This window comes from Bos indicus, chromosome 16, assembly GCF_029378745.1.
Source record: "Bos indicus isolate NIAB-ARS_2022 breed Sahiwal x Tharparkar chromosome 16, NIAB-ARS_B.indTharparkar_mat_pri_1.0, whole genome shotgun sequence".
NCBI lineage: Eukaryota > Metazoa > Chordata > Mammalia > Artiodactyla > Bovidae > Bos > Bos indicus.
In genome coordinates this window covers 80,703,077-80,721,184 of record NC_091775.1, presented here as the reverse complement: position 1 = coordinate 80,721,184, position 18,108 = coordinate 80,703,077, and the positions used below count along the sequence as shown (strand labels likewise).

Below are 18,108 nucleotides of genomic sequence, written 5' to 3'. Positions count from 1 at the left end.
AACTACTGAACTGCAGTTTAAACTGAAGAACTGTATACTGCGTGTACATATATATATATATATATATATATAAACAAAACTGTGTGGTTTTTTTTTTTAATTGTAAATTCTTCCTTTGCTCAAGGATATGTCTATTGATAAGCGTTTCCCCCCAAATGTTAAAAGATTTAAGGCGGCAAAGAATCAAAGAGAAAAACTTCAGGACACCAAAGAAACTGGGAAAACAACAAAGAGGATGAGGCCAACGTCAAGCAAAAGCAACACCAGGGAGAAGGACGGGCAGGAAGGACAGACCGGCACCTGTCACTCAAACCTCCCCCACACACAGAGGTACACTTGCGTTCCTCCCTGCTCCTCAGGGCAGAACCAACAGGCTCAGAGATGCTGACTGTTCAAAGTTTTACACTCTGGCTATAAAGTCAAAGGGATTAAACTAATGGCCACAAGAAGTTAAAGTTGAAAAATGTGTCTACTGTGCCATCTGGGGTTTGACTTAAATCTCCGACTTCTGGATACCACCAGAGAAGAAATTTGTGGAATCTGCCTAGCTATGGCCAAATGATGTATGTTTGAGAACAACAGAGTCGCTTACTGAAGCCATCAAATATATTCCAATCAAGCTCAGGAGACTCAGAAATTCACTGACCAGCCAACTAGTTTTTGCCTAATAATTACACCCCTAAAATTAACCATCTCCAAATACCACAAAGTGACATGGAAATACAATTTGTCCTTAAAAAGAAACCTAAGTACATCAAGGAGGAAATGAAAATTTGCATTTTAAGGGTAATAAAACCAAAAGTCAGATTACTTGTAAACTGAAGAAAGAAATCCAGGAAGCCAGACACTTGATGTAATTTGAAAAAAGATTTACTTCCATCTTTAAACCTGTAACTCAGGATTTGGGTAATGTCTTTTTGATTTATTACCTTTTATCACATTTACCTTACTATATTTCAAACAAATTTCTGTGAACCTCAAGTTTTCAATAGCCAAGTAGTTTAGGACCATCACTGAGAAGCAGCTATAAACTGAAGCTACCTTAAATACCATTAATTAAAGATGCAAAGGTTAAGGACAAAAAGAAATAGAAATACTTTGTAATTCTTCCCCTTACTTTGAAAAGTAAAATACCAGTAAACCCAATCCCCATTTTAACAGTCATTCGTTTTCCAAAAACTTAGTGGTCGTAATCATCTAGAAACACAAGCATTACATAGCTATCACCATGGAAAACATTTCCTATCTCTTGGTTTGTTGTTGGTTTATTTCAACTATATGAAACCACTTGTTCACAGAAAACGGTTTCTAAAACAGCCATTGCTTACATCCTCATCTCTTAAGTCTTTGTTCCAACAAGACCCTTCTTCGAGAGCTACAACTTCTGGAAAGGTTTCTCTTTTTGTGGTTGTATCAACAATAAATACTCCCAAACTCTTTCCAATTGGCACAAGAGTTTCTTACACAAAGGAGGAAGCAAGCCTCCTCCACACAAAGGAGGCTCCAAAACACAGCGCGGGTTATGTTTGTGGAGTGTGTGTGCCTCTTGAACACCCTTTCTCGGGCTCTGGTATGTACCACTCTCAATACAAAATGGTGGCCATCATGTCTGTCAGACATTCAGAATGGGGAAAGACAGAAAGATTACACGTTTTGCAGGGCTTACAATTAATATTCTGGCCAAGATGAGGAAATGAGTAGCCAAATCTAAGCTGAGCAACACTACCTTTTTAGGAAAAGAGCCTCCCAAAAGACACGGGGTAAGACAGTGGATAAAGGGTTTACCCCAGCCCTAGTGCACCACAATACCAACATGGAGGACAACTCACTCCCAGGAAGCGACTGCACACATCTGGGCTACCGAGAACTTACTCAACTTGCCTAGTTTCAGAAGAGATCCCCACTAAGGCAAACGCACTCCTCACATTCAGCGTCCCTAACGCACGACACAAAGCCCCACGGCTACCTGTCGGCGCCCGCCCCCCCTCTTCCAGAACTAAGCCCGGGGCCCCGATCCCCGCACAACTTCTGCAGGCCTCTGGCTCCAGCCGACGCGCACTTCCCCTCAGCAACGGCAAGCAACCGTGTCCACTTCTGGAGAGCGGGGCATCGACTTCCAAACGTCTCCCCCACACCGGCGGACCAGCTCTTTTCGGAGGCAGGAATTTCACCTCCGTTTCAAACTACTCCAAGAAAAACTCCAGAGTATCCAGTGCGCGTTCCGCCCCGGGGGCCGGGGGCGGCGGGGTCTCCCGCGACACGGCCCCCGGGCGCAGGGCTACGCGCGAGCCCCGCACCTCCAACGTCACCACAAGAGCGAGCCCCGGGCGAGGGGCGGGGGGCCGGGGGCTTCCTCCGAGGGGGCGGGGGCGCGGCCTCCGCGGCTCCTCGAAGCGTCCGGAGGCAGTTACAGCTCCGGCCAACGGTCGCGGGGCGTCCAACCGCCGCCAGGCCGCCTCGGCCCCGGCGGGTCCCGACGGTGGGCGGCGGGGGCGGGGGAGGCGCCGCGGCCGTTGCGGCCGTTGGGGCGACCTCGGGACCACCCCCCTCACGCCCACCCGGGCTGGGGCTGCCGCGGGCCGGCGGAGGCCTCCGAGGCTGACACCGCCCGCCGCGGGCGGCTCTCGGGCCAGGGGCCCGGCCGCGCGGGGGTCGCGGAGGGCCTTGGGCGGCCGCCCCCCGAGGCCCACGCGCACGCCCCCTCGGCCCGGCCCGCGGTCTCCCCGCCCGGCGCCGCCGCCCCGGGTCGCCCCCGGCCCCGAGGACCTGCCGAGGGTCCGGAGCGGGGCGAGGGGCCGGGGCCGGAGGGTGGGGCGCCAGGTGAGGCCGCCCGGACCGCCGCCGCCTCCACACAAAGGACCAGGGGCTCCGCCGCCATATTGAAAACTTTCCTCCTCGCGACAACTCGCGGGGCGCGCACCCCGCACCCCCGGCGCCCCGCACCCGCGGCCCCCGCGCCCGCCCGCCGGCCGCCCGCCCGGCCGCCCTCGGCCCCCGCGGCTCCGGCGCACGGCCGCGACCCCGGGGCCGGTGCCCCCGCCTCTCCGTCCGGATCCGAACCCCGGCCCGGCCGCGCTCCGTCCGCCGCCCCCGCGCCCGGCGCCCCGCGCCCCGCGCCCAGCGCCGAGGCCCGGCCGCCCGGTCCCCGCCGGCCGCGCGCCCCGCTCGAGACTCACCGGCGGCGGCCGCACCTTGCAGATCCCGGTCTGCTCGGCTATGGGCCGTATCTTGTGGATGAAGGCGAAGGGATCGGCGAACTCCTCCCAGCTGGGCTCGAAGACCGGGCACTCGGGCGGCGGCAGGAACTCCCCCAGTGGGCAGGGACCGCCGAGGGCCGGCACGGGGCGCGGGCCGGGGGCCTCCATTTCTCGCGGCGCCGCGGACGCGGCTGGGTGCCCGGCCTCGGCCTCCTCAGACGCCTCGGCCTTCCTCCTCCTCCTCCTCCTCCTCCTCAGATCCGGCTGCTCAGACTCCGACTCCGACTCTGACTCCGACACCGACCGACGACGCCGCGCCTCCCCAGCCACGCCGTGCGCCTCCGCCGCCACGGCGAGGAAAAGGAGTCCCACCCCACCCCCATCCCCACCCAGCCCGCGTCGAGCGCCCGCCCCTGGGCCGGGTGGGGCGGCCCCCGGGAACGGATCCCGGCCTCACGGTTCAGCCCAGCCGGCCTCCACTGACCGTTGACTGCGTGCCAGAGTCCCCTCCCTCCCTCAGGAAGTTACGGGTCTGGGGGAGAGGCTGGGCTCACGGGTGGACCCTCCGTCCCGCCCCGCCTCATGGGAGGCGCCCTGGTGGAAGTCCGCAGACATTTGGTCAGACCCCCGGGGGGCGTGGGGTATCGGGGCCGGAGGCGGCTTTTCCAGGTAGAGGGGACAGCTCGAACGTGACAACAGCCTAGAGGTTAGAAAACAGGAGGATAAGAAATTAGCACTCTGTACTAGGCCTGTGCACGTGCTCTCATGATGAATTTTTAATATACACAACAACCTACGAGGCAGGTACTCGTTTCCATTTACACATAAACCCAGCCAGGCGCAAGTTGATCAGGCCATTTGCCCAAGTTGCATATAGGCCAACAAGTGGTGGAGACACCACCTAACCGGAAGGTAGGGTGTTGCAGGGAAGAGTGCTCCTTGAGCAACAAGACGGCGGGTGTGGACAGTGGTATGTTAGCTGCTTGCGTCTGCGCTTCATCCTGCGCGGGAGTCCCTGCTATTGTCCCCATTTTACAGAGCAGACAATAAAGGCACAAATTAGTAACTTTAAGAGATAACACTTTTGACACATTTGGGGAGGTGGGGAGGATAATGTCCTGCCCCAGAAAAGGGAAGAGAGGGAATTCAAAACGTAGAACTTCAACCCTAAAAAAGACCTCTTTCCTCTAGAAAGGAGCCAAACCCACGAAGGACTGTTCGCCAGAGCCTCCTAGGTAGGTAGGTGTCAACCGAGTCCTAGTCCTGCTGTTAGATTCACCTGAAGAAAAGTCTCTTATCCTTGAGGATCTTTCCTCTAAAAGGCCACGGAGGGGAGAAGCCTCCTCTTCAGAAAGTTCTGAAGTAAACCCAAAGGTCGTTGGAGAAGGCAGATCCTTCCCTTGCTGTCTGGGGCTTTGTGATCTTGCTAAGCCAGGGCGACGGAGGCTGAAACCAAGGGCAGCTGACCCCCTATTAAGTCGTCAGTATACAGTGGATGTGAGATTGCAGGTTAGAATGTGCTCATGTGTTCACAGAATCTAGCTGGGGGTGTAGAGGAATCTGTTGCAGAAAGTTTTAACTTGGCTGAATATTTGAAAATTTTTCACAATAAAATGTTGGGGAGAAAAGTCCTCGTTGTTGCTCTTTGCCCTGGGCTCTAGAGGGTCTTGCTGGGGTGGATTTCCTGTCCTGTGCTCTCTCCCGGGAGCAGGGATAAGACTATTATCACACTGAACACTGGCATCCTCCAAGAGAACTCCAGACCCGTACGGATTACAGCCGAGAAGCAGGACAGCGAGCCCGTCCCCAGCTACCCCCGGGCCGCCCCCGCCCCGCAGCTTCCCGGCCCCGCGTCCGCCACTTCCGGTAGAGCCCAGAGCCACGGGATTCCGTGGCCGGCAAACAGGGCAGCAGCTGCCCCTCCCCAAGGACGCGCCTTGCAGCTGAGGGAGGGTCGGCGGCCGGGCCTCGAAGGGAGCTGGGAGGGGCTGCTCGGCCCGCGGGGACGCGGAGGCGCTCTCGGCCCTTTATGATGCGTGTTTACATGCGCGGAGGGATCCTTCCAGCTGACAGCCGCGCCGCGCCGGCCCTTCTTTTTTTAAAGAGCCCGGCCGCGGGCGCTGATTGGCCGGCCGGCGCGGGCGCTGATTGGCCGGCCGGCGCAGCGCTCGGGGGCGGGGCGCGCGCTGCATTGTCTGCTCCGCGGCGGCCCGGCGGCCTGGAGGCTGTGCTCGCTCGCTGCCGGTGGTCCGGCTCTCGGGGCCGAGGGCAGCGAGGCGGGGGCGGGCCGGCATCGCTTTGCGGGCCGGGGCCGGCGAGGGGTAGCGCCGGCAGCCGGAGCGGAGCCGAGCCCCATCCGGGTGCCACGTCTCCAGTAACCCTTCCTCACCCGGCACGACACCCCGCCCCGCGGGGCTCGGTCTCTGGCCGCAGCATCTGTGCCTCCCTGGAGCCGAAAACACGGCCTTGGGGTCTCTATCCTCCCTTCCCCGTCCCGCTCAGCCTGCGGGCCTCCCCCCAGCCTGCACCAGCTCCGCAGCCCGCGCGCCAGGCCGGCCGCGCGGTGTCGGGGCACACCGCATTCCTTCCGGAAGCCGCGCTGCACACTCGCAACCCAGGGCACGACGTGGTCCCGCGCCCACCCCCGACTGGGCTCCAGGAGCGGAGAGGCCGGCTCCCCGCCGGGGGCGGCCAGCGCGGCACGTAGCGCACGTGGAGGGCCGCTCGCGCCCGCCGCCGCCTCCCCCGGCTTCCGGGGCGCGCGGTGCGCCTACCCTCGGCGCGGCGTCCCTTCCACTCCACCCGTCCCTCCCCAGCCCTCGTGGGCCTCCTCTTTGCCCTCCTTTCCTCTGATTTCCCCGACGCACAGGCCTCTTCCCGGCCTGCTCACAGTCCAGCTCGGCTCCTCCCTCTGGTGCGCTGTCGTCATCCCCCACCCCTCTGGGGGCCCTGGAATGTTTGGTGTCGGATGTCCCCCGTGGAGACAAACCCACAGACCCCGAGACCCAGGCTGAGCTGCCGCCTCGGTGGCCTCCGTGTTTTACTTTATTTTGTGCACTCCCACAACGTGTCTCTGTTCCTGCACCTTTAACTCGGTATTTGTCTTTTTCCACCTCCGTCCCTGCCCTCTCACCCTGGGGGTTGTAAACCGCTGGAAGGGAGGGAGCCAAAGCCTCCAGCCCCGAGCCGAAGGGGAGGGGGAAATGGCCTTTATGGTGGTCCGTGGCTCCGTCTGGCCGAGGATGGAGTTTTGGACCGGACAAGGAGATGAACTTGGCTCCCAGGGGAGGCAGGAAGAGATCGCACCACAGGGCCCACCTCCTGGGCTGAGCCCTGGTCATTCCCGCTTCTCCGCTGCCCCGCTCGGTGCCGCCGGAAGTCTCTTCTGTGGGACCCGTGCGCTCCCGGTTCTGCCCCACCCCCCGCCATGGGCACGTCCGTGCAGGTCCACTCCCACCGTGACAAGGGGCTCAGCCCTGGGCTACTGGCCCTGGGCAGCTGGGTCTGGGTCCCAGGGAGGCGCCTGATAACTAAATACCTTTTTCTCCTGCCCATTCCCTCTTCCTGTCCGGTCGTGGGAACCCTTCAGCCTGGAGGGACCTGGGCTCAGGACTTGGAGTCACCTGGCTGAGGCGTGGGGCGGGGCGGCGTCCTCACCCCAAGGTGTTTCCTCCCATTCAGGCTGGGCCGCTTTGGAAGTTCTGGGCTCTGCTGGGAAAAGCTGAAGAGGCAGAGAGAAAAGCACACATCTCTGTTCACCCCTCGGCCACTGCTGTCACCCTAAGAAAGGGACTAGGGGCCCTCAGGTGGTCGGAGTGTTTGGAATTCTCTGAATCCGGGGTGAAAGTCTTGCAACAGGAATAAAACTTTACTTCAGACTTTCCCGGAGCACTCCCAAATCCACCACGGTCATTTGAAATCCGGCGCTCAACCAAATCCTGTCACATGTCCAGCACAGGGTCTGACAGTCCTGACACCAGCTCCCTTTCTCCCCTCCCCTGGCAGGGGGCACCTGGAGACACTGCGGGGCCAGGAACCAGATCTGCCCCGGCTGGAGTGATCCGTAGTCTGTTGAACACCCCAGGACTGTGAAGTAGATGGGTTGTTGTTGTTTAGTTGCCAAGTCCTATAAGGCTATTTTTGCAACCCCATGGACTGTAGCCCGCCAGGCTCCTCTGTCCTTGGGATTTCCCAGGCAAGAATACTGGAGTGGGTTGCCATTTCCTCCTCCAGAGGATCCTTTCAACCCAGGGATCAAACCTGGGTCTCCTGCTTGGCAGGTGAACTCTTTACCAATGAGCAACCAGGAAGGCCGTAGTATAATAGATCGGTAATATTAATAAATTAAAACTGGAAAATTCTGAGAGAGATGGGAATACCGGACCACCTGACCTGCCTCTTGAGAAACCTGTATGCAGGTCAGGAAGCAACAGTTAGAACTGGACATGGAACAGACTGGTTCCAAATAGGAAAAGGAGTACATCAAGGCTGTGTATTGTCACCCTGCTTATTTAACTTCTATGCAGAGTACATCATGAGAAACGCTGGGCTGGAAGAAGCACAAGCTGGAATCAAGATTGCCGGGAGAAATATCAATAACCTCAGATATGCAGATGACACCACCCTTATGGCAGAAAGTGAAGAGGAACCAAAAAGCCTCTTGATGAAAGAAGAGAGTGAAAAAGTTGGCTTAAAGCTCAACATTCAGAAAACTAAGATCATGGCATCTGGTCCCATCACTTCATGGGAAATAGATGGGAAAACATTGGAAACAGTGTCAGACTTTATTTTGGGGGGCTCCAAAATCACTGCAGATGGTGACTGCAGCCATGAAGTTAAAAGACGCTTACTCCTTGGAAGGAAAGTTATGACCAACCTAGATAGCATATTCAAAAGCAGAGACATTACTTTGCCAACAAAGGTCCGTCCAGTCAAGGCTATGGTTTTTCCCTTGGTCATGTATGGATGTGAGAGTTGGACTGTGAAGAAAGCTGAGTGCCGAAGAATTGATGCTTTTGAACTATGGTGTTGGAGAAGACTCTTGAGAGTCTCTTGGACTCCAAGGAGATCCAACCAGTCCATCCTAAAGGAGATCAGTCCTGGGCGTTCATTGGAAGGACTAATGCTGAAGCTGAAACTCCAATACTTTGGCCACCTCATGCGACGAGTTGACCTATTGGAAAAGACCCTGATGCTGGGAAAGATTGAGGGCAGAAGGAGAAGGGGCTGACAGAGGATGAGATGGCTGGATGGCATCACCGACTCGATGGACATGAGTTTGGGAAAACTCCAGGAGTTGATGATGGATAGGGAGGCCTGGAGTGCTGTGATTCATGGGGTCGCAAAGAGTTGGACACGACTGAGCGACTGAACTGAACTGAACTGAATATTAATAAACAGTAAAAAGCCGTTTCTCAGATGAAGAAACTGAGACTCAGAAAAACTTATTAGCCAAAGTCACACAGAGGGTAACAGAACTAGGGCTGGAATGGTAACCCTGTGATCTTCCCTAAACACCAAGGTGAGGAGTGAGGACATGGAAACCCCATCCCAGATCTGACCGCCAGCTGGCCCTCCGCTGCCGACACGTGTCCATTCTCTCCCCTCGAAGCCCCAAGGGTCTCCCGCGCTCTGGACGGTCATCTGTAGCACCTTGCTTACATTCTAATGGTTTCACAAACAGCACTCACGCCTACCCAGTGCTGGCTGAGACCCACGAAGTAGGCTTTGTAACCCTTACGGACTCTGACCCTTGACTGGAAACCTGCTGCCTGCAGGTGAGTTTTTCCTGTTTGGCAGCTTTCAGGAAGAGGTGGATGCAGTAGCTTTTCACACCCACTCCAGGTTGGGCCACTGCTCCTGCCCCACTCGCCTGTCCGTCCGCTCACAGCAGCCTCCGTTTGTGGTGTTCATCTCTTTGGTTCGCTGTTTACTTTGGTTGATTCCTCGCATGTCTGCCATCCTCTATTCATGCTCCTACCTCTGCCCACAGCCCTTCAACTAGAGGCATCACTTCCTGCCCCGTCTTTTCCCATCTTATCCCATACAGGCGCCCAGTATAAAGCCAGGACCTAGCATAGTCTCCGACTCTCCCAAGACCTGACCTAAAGCAGAGGCCAAAAACTCAGATGCCTAACAGGGGACAGAAAGAATTCTGAAGAAGAGAATGCACTTCCAGCTTCCCAGGGCCGTCACTGCTCAGGCCAGGGTGACAGCAAGTTGCAATTTTCAAGAAAAGCCAAAAGTCTTAAGTGTTTATACAGTCTCTCCTAATTTTAAAACGTTCAATCTAATTTCAAAAAAACAGTGTGTGAGCCAACCAGACAAGCCTGTGGTCCAAATGTGCTCTGGGTGGAGCCACCTCCCTGGAGGGGCTGGGGGTGATCAGTTTGCTGACCTTCAGGAAGAACAATGGTTACCAAGGGAGCACCAGTGGAGACCCAGCCAGGGATGCTGGAGGGACAGAGGTGCCCTCGGGACCCCTCTCTCCTCCTCCCAGCCGGGGATCGAGTTGATGTTTCTGTGCTGTAAGGAGAGCTCTGACTTCCAGCAAAGTCCAGAGCCTACACCCAGGACTCACTGTGGCAAGAGGCACAGCATCCCAGGTGGTCACCCCTATCTGCACGCTGCAGAGGAGCCTGTCAGGGCTTAATGTTTATTTTCACTTCAAGTCCACTATACTTCAATTTAAAAATGTGTCTTTCCCCCTCTTTCACTATTGTTTGTCTCCTCTAAAGCGCTTAGAGAAGTGGGAATTAGATGTCAAGATGTGGAAATGTGCTCAAAGTGCTGTGCATCTGTTTAAGAGTCTAGAAGTAAAATCTGGGTGGGGCTTAGGAATAAAGGGAGAGGGACCTTTCAGATATGACGGAAAGGAAGGCAGTGCTGGTCTCCATGGTTGAAAAATGGTCATCGTCCCTTATCACAAAAGTGCCTGCGTTTATTCAGTGCTTGCTATAAGCAGACATTTTTCTGTGGATGATTTCTTTTCACCCTCATAAGGATATCACTGAGAGTAAGCATTATTATATTTTAGTTTCTAGATGAGGAACTGGGCTTCAGAGAGACTGAGTCATTTGGCCAAGGTCACATGGCCAATAAGTTTAGTGGAACTAGATTCTGGCCCAAGTCTGAGTCTGAGCCCAGACTCGGAGCTCTCATCCGTCGCCCAGGTAGTGCCCTTCTCCGGTGAGCTGCCTGGCTCTCCTGGCACCGCAGTGTCCCTGGAACCCAGCGCTCATCATATCACAGAATCCCAGTAGCTAGTGACTCAACACATACTTGCTGAGCTAGCACTCTGGGCCAGCACTGTGCGAAGCGCTCTGGATGCAGCATGGAGTGAAGCGGAGGCCTGGCCCTCAGTCTAGTGACCAGAGACAGACAGCAACACACACAAGTAAGACAGCTTCTGGTAGAAGTCAGTGCAGAGAAGAGAGTACATAGTAGCCAATGGGAGGATGGGAGCGGGTGAGAGGTGTCTTAACCCTGATGACCTGAGGCCGCATAAAGACCCTGCGTGTTGGGAGGAGTCGGCTCAAGGAAAGTCTCCGAAGGAAAGTTCGAAGAAGATCAAATGCTAGCACTCAAGAAACAGCTTGGTTTGTCCGAAGGATGCTCACTCCCCCAAACAGCTGGGGGAAGAGGGGCGGGGTAGGGGTGGGAGATGGAGTCAAAGAGGCAGGCAGAGGGCCAGGTCAGGCAGGATCCTGGAGGCTGCGGTCTGGAGTTTCCCACCGGAAGATGGTTGGCGTCCTTTTGACAGTGACGGGAATGGCCCAGTAGGGCAAGAAGCGTGGGCAGACGGCAGGAGGAAAGAGCGTCCTCACGGGGCGAGAGCAGGGAGCCGGCCACCCGGGCAGGAGGGGCCCCGTCTGGGCCTCCCAGACAAGCCCAGCCTATGGGTGAGTCCTGGCCAGGGGTCCCCCTGACGACGGGGCAGCAGGCGGGACACGGAGCAGCATCACAGAGGGAGCCTAGCTCAAGGCTGGCGCACCAGGGAGGGGGCCTAGTTTGTGGTGCCGGGTCCTCTGGCACCCCAGCTCCTCTCTCTCCAGCTCGTCCAGGAGCCTGACCCGCGCAGGGTCAGGGCAGTGCCCCACCCACCCCGACCCGCCCGGGGCGGCCAGTGAGTGACAGGTAACCCGCAGGCCAGGGGCAGAGGGAACAGGGCTGTGCACTTGAGGGTGAATGCCTCCGGCTGTCGTTGTAAAGCCTTTTATTCAATATATGTATCCATGTGCTGATTTGTATCTGAATTACCCATCAGGCTAAAAGTCCTGGCTTAAGAAAACCAGGTAAGATAAGTCTAAGTCTTCCTGCCGTATGTAAGTACTGTTTTTATAACTCTTACCAAAAAGCTGAATGGTTAAGGGAGAAAAGCATGGTAACCCCTACCAAAATACTGAAGTGGCAGGGAGCCATGAAAATGGGGGAAATGAGAGAATATTGTAGCCTTGGGAGCATCATAATTACTGATGACTATTTCTTTTCTTTTGTGTACTGACTGCAGAGAAAGGATCAAGCGTGGGAGACAAGGTATATTAAAGCCTTTCTTCTGATCATTTAGAAACAATCAGGAAAACACATTCTCTCTGGAGGAAAGACACAGACAGGGAAAAAGCAGCGTATGAGTGCTTTGGAGGCTGAGCCAGTCTGAATTCCTGCAGCCCATCAGTCCCGAAAGGATTTTTCTTTCGCTCTGAGTTAACAGAATTATGTTCTAATCGAGGTCTGTGAATAAGATTAAGGGTTGGAATAAATTAAGGACGTCCTTTACAAAAAGTAGGAAAGGCATCAAATTGCTTAGCACTTAGCAACACTTCAAGTTCAGCTATTTTAATAAATAGTTTGACTTTTGTTTAAAAAAGTAGGAGTGGGTGGTAACCATCTGTTTTCTAAGATAAACGGGCTTCAGCAATGAAGGCCCAGCAGACCATGATCATTGGAGCAAGGAAAACTCGGAGAATTGGAATCTCCAGACAAATCTGCACAGAGAGGGCAGCAGAGGGCCCGGGGCAGGCGGCCTCCCCTCTGCCCACCAGGAAGCGGGCTCCGGTCCTGGCTCAGATGGAGGGCAGGCGTGGGGACTGAGTGCACAGTGGACAGAGGACAGCTGGGAGGGGCGGGCCTGCAAGAGACGGGGGTGAGGTGTGGACGGGGGAGCTCTGCCGGCCTGTCGCCCTCTCACCCAGGCGCCGCCATGCACTGTCCCCTCCGGCACTGCTGCGTCATCTCCATGGGCCTCGGGGTCCTGTGGCTCCTGTTCATGCTGGAAGTCCCCAGGGAAGTTGAAGACGACCAGGACAGGATGGCTGTCAAGGTCCAAGCAGCAGCCTTGCCCTCGCTGTGCAGGTTCAGGGTGGGTGGGGGGTGTGGACAGCACCCACCCCTCTCACGGGAGAGCAGGAGGCTCCGAGGGGTGGGTGCGGACCTGGCTGGACCCACTGGTTCCCAGAGAAGCTGATTCCCCGTTCCCACCCCCATATCTGTTAAGGTGAGGAACACAGCAAGTACTGTGTGGGCCCTGGATACTCTGTCGGTGGTCAGACGTCCTGATGCCACGCCGGGCTTGCTCTGGGGGGAGGAGACCACTAGCAATAAAGCCTGTGCTTTATATGGCAGGAGGACCAGATGTTCACTCTGCCAGTACCCCAGGAGGACAGCTACAGGAGAAGGAAGGGCCTGGGGCCACTAGAAGACTGGCGGAACCTCACTTCCAAATACCTGGAAAAGCTCCAGCAGAGAAAGAAGAGTGAGTTCCAAGGAGGGGAGTGGGTCCCCTGGGAGCAAGAGGGTCAAGAGGAGGAAGGAGGGGGCTCCCTGGTGTCCAGGGGTGAGGACTCTGCGCGTCCGCTGCAGGGGGTGCGGGCTCGGTCCCTGCCCGGGGCACCAAGATCCTGAATGCCATGTGGTGTGGCCAAAAATAGAGGGAAAGAAGAAGAAGAAGGTGGGGACTCCGAGAGAAGAGACAGGGAGAGAGGGCAGGGTGCCCAGGCGTCCGTGGGCGGGCAGACAGTCCTTTCCCCGTCAGGACACCTGGTCTCAGGGATGAGGAGCAAGGAGGAGGAAGATAAAGTGGCTGCTCCCGGAAGACAGCCTGAAAGCACCTGGGAGAGGGGGGCCTTCGGGGCTCACAGCCCGACTCGCCCAAATTGCAGCTCAGGGGTGCCGGGACCCCTGGAGCCACGCGGGCTCCACAGAGCTGAGGCGCGGCTCAGGCTCCTGACTTCCAGGAGAGGGGCTCCTTCCAGGAGATCTTCTTTAAAGGAGAGCTTTGTGAAGATGAGCTAGGTAAAATCAGAAGGAATGACATTAATGTGTGTGCTCAGTGCTTAAACCATGGGCAGCAGAACCGTGGCTCCAGGAAGCCTCGGAGGCCGCGGGGAGTAGCACCCTGGCTTGGGGCTCCTCGGGCTTCGGCGTGCACACCAGGCACCTGCGACGGTGTCCAAGCGCAGAGTCCAGGTGGGGGCCGCACCCCACTCCAGGGGGGCGAACGGGAGCAGGCAGGCGTGAGAGAGCCGGCGCCCCGCCCCCTGACGCCGCCACTTGCGCCACTTGCCTCCCCAGCGTGGCTGACGGTGGGCATCTCCTCGCGGCCCCGGCCGGGGCCCGACCCCAGCGGCCTCCTGTACACTCTCCTCTCGGTGTTCCGCGCCACCTCGAAGGTGGAGCGGAAGCGCCTCACGGTGTTGGTCCACCTGGCGGGCGCCGACCCCGCCTGGCTCGCGGAGACCGTCCTGAACATTTCCAGCCTCTTCAGCCCGCAGATCTTGGCGGGGCAGCTGCTGCTGATCCACGCCCCCCCAGACGCCTACCCGCCCGCGGGCGCCGGGGCCTCCGGCCGGGAGCTCTACTCCGAGCAGAACGTGGATCACGCCTTCCTCATGAGCTCTGCCTGGAAGCTCTCGGAGTACTTCCTGCTGCTGGAGGACAACGCCTTCTGCGCCCCCAACTTCATCAGCCACGTGCAGTGGAAGGTGGACACGCTGCGGTCTCAGCCCTGGGCCTTCCTGGAGTTCGCCAACCTGGGCGTCCTGGGCAAGCTCTTCCGCAGTAGCGACCTGCCGACGCTGGCCCACTTCCTGCTCCTCTTCTACCGGGAGAAGCCCCTCGACAGGCTGCTCGCCCACTTCCGTGTCCTCCTGGCCCAGAAGGACCCCATCCTGTGCACGCCCTTCCTCTTCTACCACAGAGCCACCTACCACCCCCTGAACGACAGGCAGAAGGCCTCGGGCACGCGCAGGAAGAGCCCCTACGCCCCTGACAACCCGCCGGGAACCGCCTTCACCGACATGAAGGTGTTCGAGGTCCACTTCCCCTGGGAGGCCTACACTCTGGACGAGTCCTTCTTCTGGACCCACAACGTGAGTGCTGGCAACCACCTGACGGTCATCCTGAACCAGCCAGCCGACCTGAGGAGGGTGCAGGTGCTGACGGGCACCATCGTGGAAGGCAGGCACGCCCTGGAGAGGGGGCAGGTGGAGCTGGGCTACGGGCCCGAGGGCATGCCGCAGCGCTGCTCCAGCTTTGTCCTGCTGGGCCGCCTCCTGGAGGGGCAGCTGGATCAGGAGGTAGTGCCCAGGTCTGTGGGGCACCAGGTGAGCTGCGTGAGGCTGCTGGCGAACGCCAACCAGGCAGGCGGGCTCATCGTCAGGCACATTTACCTCTGGGAGGAGCATGCCAGAGACACGGGCCACTCGGGATGAAGACAGACCAGGAAGACAATGAAAAATTAAAATCTTGCAGCCACATCATTCTAGCCTGTCTGAGTGATCTGGGGCCAGGGCGGGTGGTGGGGGGGTTGTGCCAGGGAATGAGGGGCAGAGAGGGAAGACAGTGTAGTGCCACAAGATGCTCCACCTGTTCCTTCCTTTTTCTACCCAAACAAGGGACTCTTACAGGCCCTCTTTTCCTGGGCCAGATGTAGCTTAGCCCAATTTGGGACAAGACCCTGGTCGCTCCCAGAACCTTTCTATTCCTGGGGTGCTGAGGTCAGCTCAAGGACAGGGTGATAGTGTGTGTTCTCCCACCAGGAGGGGCGGGGTAACAGGAGGGGAAATCATAGCCAGGCCCTGGAATTCACACAGAAGCTAAGAAAGGGTCTCTCATGAGAAGTCAAACTCCCCAAGGCTCTGGAGTTCACAGACACATGCACAGCAGTGAAACGAAGCCCTTGGCCCTGTCTTTCTGAGCTGTTCTAGTGCCGTTCAGCTGTTCTAGCTGAACTAGCGCCAGCCCAGTTCCCTCCTTCCCTCACAGACGACTGCGAAACGAACAGTTTGCCACCAAACCAAACCATCACCTTCTCCTCAGTGCTCACTCCTCACCCCCACACCGGCTTCTGAATCCCAGCGCTGCGGCGACTCCTCCCTGTTTGTAATGAGAAAAATAGTCAAACCTAGAGGGGTTTCCAGATCTCATTCTTCTTAACTCTCTGCAGCAATACATGGTACAAATTAGTCGTCTTCTTGACTCCGGGGATTCGTCCATCCATCAGAATGCCTGAATCCCTACTATGTTCTGGGTTTCCCAGGTGGCGCTAATGGTAAAGAACTCACCTGCCAATGCAGGAGACTAAGAGAATGGGGTTGCGGGTTCAACCCTGGGTCAGGAAGATCCCCTGGAGGAGGGCGTGGCAACCCACCCCAGTATTCTAGGCTGGAGAATCCTACAGACAGAGGAGCCTGACGGGCTACAGTCCACGGGGCCGCACAGAGTCAGACAGGCCTGGAGGGACTTGGCAGGCTCGCACGACTATGTTCCAGGGACCAAAGGAGCTCCTCTTGGGGTTAAGAAGTACAGGACCCGGCGGAGTGTGGCCCGGTGTTAAAACTTCACTGGGAGCTTAGCAAAGGCTTTCTGGAAGTCACGATGTCTAAACCCGACCTACCAGATTTTCGGGGAAGAAAGCCAGGTGATGAGGAAGGTTCAGGAAGATTTTCCAGTAAAAGAAATAGCATGTGGGGAAGTGGGCCAGAAGTGAGAAGGAGCTTGGCTCACTGGGGAAAACCACTCATTTAATGGGGCTGGAAGTGGAGGGCGAGCTGGAGTAGGAGTGAGACAGAAGATGCAGCCACGGGACTAAGAAATAACCAGCTTACAAGAGGCCATGGGCAGTTCAGTGGGGAAAGGATGACCTTTGCAACAAGCGGTGCTAGGACAGCTGCCTGTCCACATGCCAGGGAGCGAAGTGTGGCTCCTACCTCACATGAAAGACGAACCCAGAATGGATCTAGACCCAGACGGAAGAGCTAAAAAGGAAAAAGCTCTTAGAAGAAAACAAGTGTAAATCGCTGTGACCTTGGTTGGGTGATAGATTCTTAGATACGACACCAAAGGCACAAGTCACCAAAGGGTCGTGGTTGGTGGTTTAGTCATTAAATCGTCGTGTTCGACTCTTGGGACCCCATGGACTATAGCCCGCCAGGCTCCTCTCTCCATGGGATATCCCAGGCAAGAACACTGGAGTGGGTTGCCATTTCCTTTCCCAGGGGAACTTCCCAACGCAGGATCGACCCCACGTCTCCTGCATTGCGGGTGGATTCTTTACTGACTGAGCCACCAGGGAAACCCCAGATAAACTGGATAGTGTCAAGTAAGTGATAAGATAACCCACAGAATGGGAGAAAACCATCTGCAAATCATATCTGATGAGAGATAGATATCCAGAATGTATAAAGAAAGCTCACACACAATAATCAAAAGACAAATAACACAATTAAAAATGGGCAAAGGATTTGAATAGACATTTCTCTGAAAAAGATACACAAATGGCCAACAAGCAAGCGAAAAGGCACTCATGGTTAGTCATTAAGGAAATGCAAATCAAAACCACATTGAAACACCACTTCACGCCCACTAGGATGGCTATTTAGAAAACAGGAAATAAGTGTTGGTGAGGAGGAGAAACTGGAGCCTCATACATGCTATTGCTGTTGTTCAGTCCTCAGTCATGTCTGACTCTTTGTGACCCCATGGACTGCAGCACGCCAGGCCTCCCTGTCCATCACCAACTTCCGGAGTTTACCCAAATTCATGTCCCCTGAGTCGGTGATGCCATCCAACCATCTCATCCTCTGTCATCCCCTTCTCCTCCGGCCCTCAATCCCTCCCAGCATCAGAGTCTTTTCCAGTAAGTCAGTTCTTCACATCAGGTGGCCAAAGTATTGGAGCTCCAGTTTCCGCATCAATCCTCCCAGTTGAGTATTCAGGGCTGATCTCCTTCAGGACTAACAGGCTGATCTCCTTGTATCCAAGGAGCTCTCAAGAGTCTTCTCCAACACCATAGCACACGCATGCTTAGCAGAGCTGTAAAATGGGGCAGCCGCTTTGGAAAATGTTTAACAATTCTCAAAATGTTAGAGTTACCATATGATCCAGCAGTTTCACTCCTAGGTCTGTATGTACTTAAGAAAATAAAAACGTACGTCCACACAAGGGCTTTCACACATGAATGGTCATAACAACATGGTAGTAACCCAAATGCGGAGACAATCCAAAAGTCCATCCCTGAGGAACAGGTAAGTGAAACACGGTGTATCCTATGATGAGATAACTACTCAGCCAGGAGAAGGGCTGGAACGCTGACACGCGCTGCAGCGCGCAAGAACCTTTAAATCACTGCGCGGCGTCGAGGAAACCAGTCACAAAGGCCAGAGCTACGGCTCCACTTGCATGAGATGCCCGCAGTCAGCAAGTCCAAAGGGACTCGTATCTGCGGGCGAGGAAAAGCCGACTGTGGTAATGGTTGCACTCTGTGAACATACTGAGAACCACTGAAAAGTATACTTTAAGGAGAGTGTGGGATATGTGAATTATGTCTCAACAAAGCAGTTACTTGTTTAAAGCTGTAGAAGCCAGTGAAAGGGTTTAGAATACCCTGGCGGCAACAGAGGGTCACAGCGGTTCT

The 18,108-nt window shown here is 56.1% G+C and overlaps 2 protein-coding genes across 8 annotated transcripts in view; one reads left to right on the top strand and one right to left on the bottom strand.

The window, feature by feature from the left end:
- KDM5B (lysine demethylase 5B) overlaps window positions 1–3,557 on the bottom strand; it is a 73,624-nt gene extending 70,067 nt beyond the window's left edge. For 4 of the 5 annotated variants that reach the window (XM_070768773.1, XM_070768775.1, XM_070768774.1 and 1 more), the window contains exon 1: window positions 3,177–3,557. In XM_070768773.1, coding sequence (XP_070624874.1) covers window positions 3,177–3,365 — 189 coding nt within the window. In that variant the 5' untranslated portion in view covers window positions 3,366–3,557. Of the gene's footprint in view, window positions 1–2,171; window positions 2,288–3,176 lie in introns of those variants that run through there. The other variant, XM_070768777.1, reaches the window with a different exon arrangement.
- Window positions 3,558–5,926: 2,369 nt separating this feature from the next.
- On the top strand, window positions 5,927–14,943 carry LOC109570218 (alpha-1,3-mannosyl-glycoprotein 4-beta-N-acetylglucosaminyltransferase-like protein MGAT4E). Of its 3 annotated transcripts, XM_070768772.1 has the most exons (6): window positions 5,927–11,333; window positions 11,464–11,491; window positions 11,707–11,732; window positions 12,389–12,555; window positions 12,819–12,948; window positions 13,767–14,943. In XM_070768772.1, the coding sequence occupies exons 4-6, from the start codon at window positions 12,397–12,399 to the stop codon at window positions 14,903–14,905; spliced, it is 1,428 nt and encodes a 475-aa protein (XP_070624873.1). In that variant the 5' UTR covers window positions 5,927–11,333; window positions 11,464–11,491; window positions 11,707–11,732; window positions 12,389–12,396; the 3' UTR covers window positions 14,906–14,943. The 3 variants fall into 3 exon arrangements, with proteins under 3 accessions (XP_070624873.1, XP_070624871.1, XP_070624872.1); XM_070768770.1 differs by having other exon boundaries at window positions 11,464–11,732; XM_070768771.1 differs by having other exon boundaries at window positions 5,928–11,732; window positions 12,389–12,516.
- Window positions 14,944–18,108: the final 3,165 nt, after the last annotated feature.

What these genes read in the sequence shown, in the direction of transcription:
- LOC109570218 (XM_070768770.1), top strand. Translation starts at nt 11,672, where the DNA reads ATGACTATTTCTTTTCTTTTGTGTACTGACTGCAGAGAAAGGATCAAG. An exon ending in CCTCGCTGTGCAGGTTCAGG is followed by an intron (nt 12,556 to 12,818) that starts GTGGGTGGGGGG and finishes TTTATATGGCAG; the next exon opens with GAGGACCAGATGTTCACTCT. An exon ending in GCTCCAGCAGAGAAAGAAGA is followed by an intron (nt 12,949 to 13,766) that starts GTGAGTTCCAAG and finishes TTGCCTCCCCAG; the next exon opens with CGTGGCTGACGGTGGGCATC.